Below are 7,456 nucleotides of genomic sequence, written 5' to 3' on the forward strand. Positions count from 1 at the left end.
ACACACACACACACGACACGACGACGACGACACGACACGACACACACACACACACACACACACCACCACACACACACACACACACACACACACACACATATTCACATAGTAAGTCCCTAATAACGTGCAGGAATTCGATCTGCTTTTTTTGGGTACGCCCTCCGCTCGCATACTCGTCGTCGTCCTAGATGGGCGGTAGGGCCGAAGAGCCGAAGGGACGGGCGTGCGCGTGCGACGTATAATTAAAACCGCCTCCGAGGAATGCGCATCTGCGTATCCGCGCGACGCGGACAGAGAGGAGCAGCACGAGCGAAAAATTGGCCATGGTGTCCATCGTAATACGCCGACCGAGATTATCGATAATCGAACGTCCGTCACTATGCAGGGAATAGAAGAGCTACGGTCGTTGCCTTTGGTTGTTCATATACAGTTGTTCCGCGTCTCGCGATTCCAGTTTTAAGACAGCTAAATTTATTTATAAGTCAGTACGCGATTTGACTCGGATTTTTTTGTTTCACGAGATGCTGACTAGGAAAGAAACTCGATCCCAGATTCGTCTTAAGTTTTTTTATCGTTGAAATGAAGATCACAGATTGTAGGTAAGTATGTATATACATCCTGTATAAGAGATTGCGATAGAATCAAAGGCACATCACGCGTGGTTTTTTTTCTGAGGGCCTGTTTAATTAATAATTTCACAGCTGATTAATTTACTTGATCGTCTAATCGTTATTTTACGTGATTTTATAACCAGACCGCTGCGGTCGCGTTTTACGCGCGCGCAGTGACATTTACGTCGAATTTAATGTGATTTCCGATAATCGGGGTTGTGATCACAGTTCTGTGTAATTATTTTATTAATTATTTTCCTTGCCATTCACGGCAAGAGTAAATGATGAGCGGCATGACAATCTTCGAGCGCGTATGAATACATAATTCATGATCGCTCGAGACATAGACACACTTCCTCTACTCTCGACAGCCTCGAAAACGAATGGATCACCCTGTACCTATCCTATCGTTGGTCGGCGCGTATAATGCGATGCATAAATGCATGGAGGCACGCAGTGCGTGCGCGCTTAACATAGATACGTATCTGACAATAAGAAACGCATCGACACGCCGACGCATCACATCGTGACGCCCAGGAACGACGTGACGATGCAGCGCACGTATCATTGCTTCTACATGCATCGTACACATACACGCATTCCCTTTTTCATTTCACGCCAGGTATCATCTCTCTTCTCGATTCGAGCCAAGTGACTTATCGATACGTAATGCGTGATACTGTCGGACGGTACGATAAAAATTCCTTACATGGAATGCAACATTCTATGCTACATGAAGTATCGCTTACCACGGTAAATGTTTTAATTATACGTCCACTTTCAGCCTCTTATGCTGAGGCGTATTGAGGCGACTTAAATATAATTACACTGTTTTATATGCAGACGTATATAAATTTTCTTATTAATAGCTAATGAATACAACTAATGACCATCAAATAAGTCGCTGTTTTGAGAAAAACGTGTAATTACATACGAAACCCTCATATATGTATAACTAAAGATTGTATTAATTGTTGGACGATGTTAAAATTCTACCTCCGGAAAGTCTAGTCTTTTTTGTAATGAAGATTTGATCTTCTCTTCAGAAATTGCCTCATTCACCTTATCGCTTGGGTTTATAGCTCAACGTGTCGTCGTTCTTCTAATCTTTTAAGTTCGGATGAGAATGGATCATTGACCTCTTCCAGCGAATGATTGTAAGTTAAATTCAATTCCGATGTTTTCTAATCCGATGTTTGATTTTTTTTTTAATTAATCTAACAGTCCATTTATATGCGAAAGTACGCGAAGGAATTTATTTGTGTCACGCTACGTGCTTCTATATTTAAAATTTATGTAATAATCATAAAAAGTTGGAGTAAAGGGAGTCAAATTATTCGAATTAATTATTTAAAATCTTACATATGTCATAGCAGTTTATATATTAGCTAAAAACATAAGTGATTTAAATCCCATAAAATTTTATTCTTCTATAAAATCGCGTATATATTTTCTTAAAAGCTACCCATATATTCCAATTTAGCGTAAAAATATTTCGAGCGAAAAGACGACCTTTCCTCGTATTTTCTTTGCCTTCATTCTTGAGTTCGCATTGTGCGAAGAGAACGTTGCAGTCTACGTGCCTTTGAAATTTGAAGTGTACGCTCGCAAGATCGGCGTACAATTTATCGTGATAATTGTTGGTCGGCTGCTGCGTTAAAGCCAAGAGAGCTCTGCTTTCCTGTGATAGCACACTTAGAGACGTAGCAATTAAACCGGAACAAATTGGTTGTTAGGAATTGAGCTCTCTCTTGTACACGGTGCACGGCAATGCGGCGGCAGTTTTATTGTGATTACACGGTGCCTCCGATAGATACGTATTCGTAGCTCGGAGGCAAGCTGATTGACTCTCATCGATAATTTCCATCCGCCTGCGTGGCCTGGAAGACCTTGCCATTAAAGGGCCTTGGAGAAACCCTGCATCCCGTCCGTCACTCTTTTGCGTATCTCACATACGTAAAACCATGAGCTCATCTTTCCTCCGTGCGCGCGAGCACGGCTCTTCTTACTCCAAAACCGTGTAATACAATTTCACGAAGCGCGGCACGTTTATTACAGTGAAATTAATTACTACGTGCCAGATGTATCGCGCTATTCTTTCCGGTCTATAGACCGGTTTATTTCCATTTTATTATCACGCCCGTAAAAAGAGTCGTGCATCCGCATATCGAAAAGTTGCGGAGGAGTCTCGCCCTCCCCCCTTTTTGTCTATAATTGTATCATAAGGTGATTAATATTAAAGTCCTAAGAATGACTTATGTGAATGTGGGCCGCGTGGAATTTACATTACTGACTTTGCTTTGCTAGCTACCGTAACATTATCGACGACCTGCCGACCGCCTTTGTGTATGGAAGTCTTGAGGATTACTAAGCTCATTCATATCGAATGTGCTTCTTTGGATGATGTCCTGATTGGGCATAATGCTGCGTCATAAGTCAACAGATAAATATACGCTCTTCTCGAGGACGTAGTCTGACCTCGAATCGTTTAGGGTCTTCGACATCATCTCGCTACAAATATTTCTAACGATCAGTCAGATATTTGGAGAGTGTGCCGTCAACGGAACAGCTATATAATATTTCCGCCCTCAACCGTAAAATATTAGAAAATTATTGTATTTAATGAAATATGGATATTCAAGCAAAATTATCTTGAAACGAAGTAGAGATGAATAATAATTTACTTTATTAACTTCACAATATCTTTCATATTTTTTATCCTGAAGAAATCATTGAACACATACGTTAATTACAATTTTTCTATTACCAAAATTGATACTGTATACAATAAATCATCATACCTTAACTGTGTGATAAATTTAACAATCTCGAATAATTTTGCTAACGTATCATAGTAAGAACAGTTCATCGGTAGTTATTGAATCGCCGGCACAAGTGTGCGAAAATATTCTTACAATAACACAAAGTAATAAGCTACGTATGAAGGCGTTGGATTAAGTGACAAGTGATGGAAACGACAGATCGAAAATAATGAATCGGAAAGGAGCGTATATATCGCGCCTCGAATTCAAGTCATCTCTCTTCATACATTATACATAGCCTCCCCCTCTGTTCCTTTCCTCGTATATGTTGGTCATTGTATTTTAAAAGCCAATTCTACCTTGCCCTTTTGCTTCTTTTCAGATCCGTGGAGCACTCGAGAATTGGGACGGCGGTGCTTTCAAGACGAGTGAGTATGCACACATACGCGTAGCTTCTTAGCTATCGTTGCGCGATTATCGATTACGATGCCAAGCGATCTTAACGAGTTTATTATGCTCCACGAGAGAGTGGCCGAGACAAGCAGTTCTCGGCTCTGCACAGCTTAGGAAACTGGTAAAGTGGAACTTATCAAGGGCGACCGTGCGTTCTTTCCTTCGATAATCGCGCGTATACGTCAGGAATCTTCATTCTTTCGTTTCTCTTTATTTCTTTTTTCTTTTCTCGATAATCGTGATAGTTGCAACAACGAACGACAAGCAGCGCTCGATTTAAAAAAGAGCGCTAATTAAACGATGCCCACCTCGATTGAGATTTGCCATGCTTTTTAGGCGAGTTGGATAGTTCGTTCTCGATTGGCTCGCGCTCTACTGCTGGCAATGCGAGTACTCTTCATCTCACATTGCCGCTATTACCGTGAAATGACCATCACCAACCATTTCGAATTTACATTAATACGATTGCCGATCCTTTCGTATGGGACGACGACGGCGAATCGTAAATCGGCACCGCGGCTCGTGTGTACATATCTCGAGGGGAATTTATTCGTGCCGTTCGAGTGTTATCTCGAAACACGATATCGCGTGCATTTTTTCACGCCCGCCCGGCCGTGACTCACGCGTGCGAGCTCGCATTTTTTACACGCAGAAGTCGTCATTCGAAGGATGTAATTACGCGATGTCAATTCATGGTGCGAACGTATATGAGGCTATGGACTACCGTAAATTCGCGATGCGTTGAATCTGCGAATTACACGGTGCAGCCTGCATTTCATGACGGGAAACGGAACGTGGGCAAAAAATGTTAATTCCAAAGGTAAATCATTTTTCCATACAAAAAAAAAAGGAAAGAAATATGAGGAATGTATCTCTTCGTCGGCGAAAAATATATGAAACAAAATAGAGGCATGTGGTAATAATTCCGATTCGATTTTAATTTCCTTTTTAGCGCCACGGTTTACTTCACTGCACGCGACATACTATTTTATTTTCTGCTTTGCGTTTATCGCAACGCGCGTTTATGCCCGCGTCGGATGGTGCTGTTAATTACCGTCTGAGAAGAACGTAAAACCCTCCGTCTGTTGATATGACAAGCGCAATTATTTTACGAGTGGCGAAAGATAGTCTCGTGTAATTTAATAACGGAATTCGGTGCTTTTTCCATACGCCGCGGCACAGACAGATTTTAATTATGGCGGTGTACGCTGTCAACAGGTGACTTATTCCCCGGCCCGTTTTGGAATTCTTACTGGGAATACTTGGAGAAATACAGCGAGGCTAGGAGGACACTGGACGAGCTGAGGGCAGCCGAAGATCCCCTACTGCACTTTCTCAGTCTCAGGCAGGCGGCTGCGAGGCACTCGCCCTTGTCTTTACTTCTCCTACCGGTGAGTTTTCAATAATATCACAAACCATACATCTTATCTATCTAATATTTAAGTTTTCTCGACAAAGGTATCTCTACATTCAGACTAATTCATTGATAAGTGAAACCGTTGATATGATCATTTGTAGAATATCGAATCATTTTTTAACAATTTCAATGTCGAATTTTTTTTTACTAAAAAGATAATTTTCTCGTGATCATTAAAATTTAGTTTGTATTTATAAAATGTCAAAGGAAGTCCAAGGAAAGATTGATTTTCCGCGTTTGTCCGTAACGTCATAAATTATGTCACCATTGCTGACTTAATCGATATCATGCATGTTCCATTCCGTTCTGTAATGTATGCCTATGATTACGTTTGACTAATAAAGATTCAGCTTCGTAAATGGTAATTGCTGACATTTACCTTCGGTTTTAGTCCCAATCTCGAATACCGCGCGTCTGAAGTATACGACAAAAGTATGCGCTGAAGAAAAGATCGGTGGGAGGGCCGGTTGAGAACAGTGAAATGAATCTCACAAGAGAAAGGTGGAATTTCTATCTCGAGGAGATACGTCTAATTAATCGTGCCGTCATTAAGTCTGATTACATTAATTCGTTCTCGAGTCTTTCAAATGCCGAATATCGCGAATCTCCCTTCTTCCTTAAGAGAACCATGAATTAAATTGCGAACTGACACGAATCTCATGAGACGGTTGAATTGCTCGGTGAAGCCGGAAATCAAACTCTCGTAAGACGATCGTAAAAGCGATCCCGAGTTTCGTATTCTCACTTCTGGACACTTGACTCTCCAGTGAAAGTCTTATCTTGCGTTGCTGACGCAACGGTACGCGAGAGAGCATCATCTTCTCCTTAACCTTTCAGGATTCTCTCTATGCGAGCGTGCAACGAGAACTGTTCACTTCCTGAGCGCTTCACAATACGTTCTCCGATCAGTTTACAATATAATTCATTTTTTTTGGGGGGAACGAAAGTACCAGGCATGAATGTGAGAATTAATTCGAAATTCAAAGAGATGATAAAATCGATTGATTCGATGAGGACAAAGAACTTTTACATGTATGTATGTTAAGCAAAACGATAAGTGTTTCATTTAGATACCTCGATTCGATTATAAGTGCAGTTTAAGTTAATTCTACGTAGACGGTTGATTGTGAAAAATCAAGGGGAGAAAAAAGGGAAAAAAGAAATTCGAAACTGGCCGTATATCGGTAAGAAGAAGCGCGTGTATGAGATGAGCTATGTGACAGCTTATAACGGGCGTAATGATCGGAGGTTCGGAACGCATCGATGGAATCGGCGGCCGCGACTTTAACATTCGCTGAAATATAGACTTGGGTCTTGTAAGTCACGCAGGTACGCAGAAGAGAACCTGCGCGTACCTACCTCTAATGCGTATATACGACGTTGATAAGTGTTGGCAAATATGCTTTCGTTATTGGGCACATTGTTATCTAAATTTGAAATCCAGTAAACCTCAAGCGCCGTCTTTACTGCACTAGCTAAGCCTTTTAATTGCCTCATAACAAAGTTTTGCCAATTATTGATAATGGGATATACCGGTTTGCTTATTATCTCCTCACTCTCGCTTCACGGCTTAGCAAATAGATTTTGCGCACTTGCGAAATCTTTTTATAAACGAGTTTTGAGTAACACGAGCCTCTTCTATTATTTGTACATTTTGCTATTCGACGTATTCGCGCGACATCATTAAGCGAGGAATGTTCAATGAGACGTTACATTATCAGATTTGCCGAGAATGTTAACTGCAAAATTTTACCTGACCATTTCTGCACCTGTAATCGCAACGGAAAGCTACTAGTGTCCTGCCTACGCCAAGCATCCAACAGATTACGAGATGTTATATGTGGGTGTTCGCAAGCGGTCAGCGGTATCCGTTTGTGGTACGAGTATATGAGGTTTACGCCACGTTACGATACGTTATTTACTTATATCGTCACGAAGTCTGGGGAATAGCGGCAGACGTATACAAGAAATTGCAGTACGTCGTTACGAAACGCTGATCTTGATCTCCCAAGCACCTACGCGCGAAACGATGTGCCGGCTTATTACAGCTATCCGCAATGTAATACATAAATCACGAACGCCTGAGTGTTTGGAATACTTTCCGGAAAAGTATTTTCTTTTTGTGACCCACTAACGCCCACGACTATCTTATGCGATAATTTCTTGTAGGCAGGTGGTTAAGTAAATACGCCATATATATATATATATATATA

The 7,456-nt window shown here is 41.2% G+C and overlaps 1 protein-coding gene across 1 annotated transcript in view; it reads left to right on the forward strand.

The window, feature by feature from the left end:
• LOC105618656 overlaps window positions 1-7,456 on the forward strand; it is a 93,819-nt gene that overhangs the window by 61,424 nt on the left and 24,939 nt on the right. Inside the window, exons 4-5 of the mRNA XM_012200183.1 lie at window positions 3,756-3,801; window positions 5,045-5,217. Coding sequence (XP_012055573.1) covers window positions 3,756-3,801; window positions 5,045-5,217 — 219 coding nt within the window. The remainder of the gene's footprint in view (window positions 1-3,755; window positions 3,802-5,044; window positions 5,218-7,456) is intronic.

Source organism: Atta cephalotes (assembly GCF_000143395.1).
Source record: "Atta cephalotes unplaced genomic scaffold scaffold00017, whole genome shotgun sequence".
Lineage (NCBI taxonomy): Eukaryota > Metazoa > Arthropoda > Insecta > Hymenoptera > Formicidae > Atta > Atta cephalotes.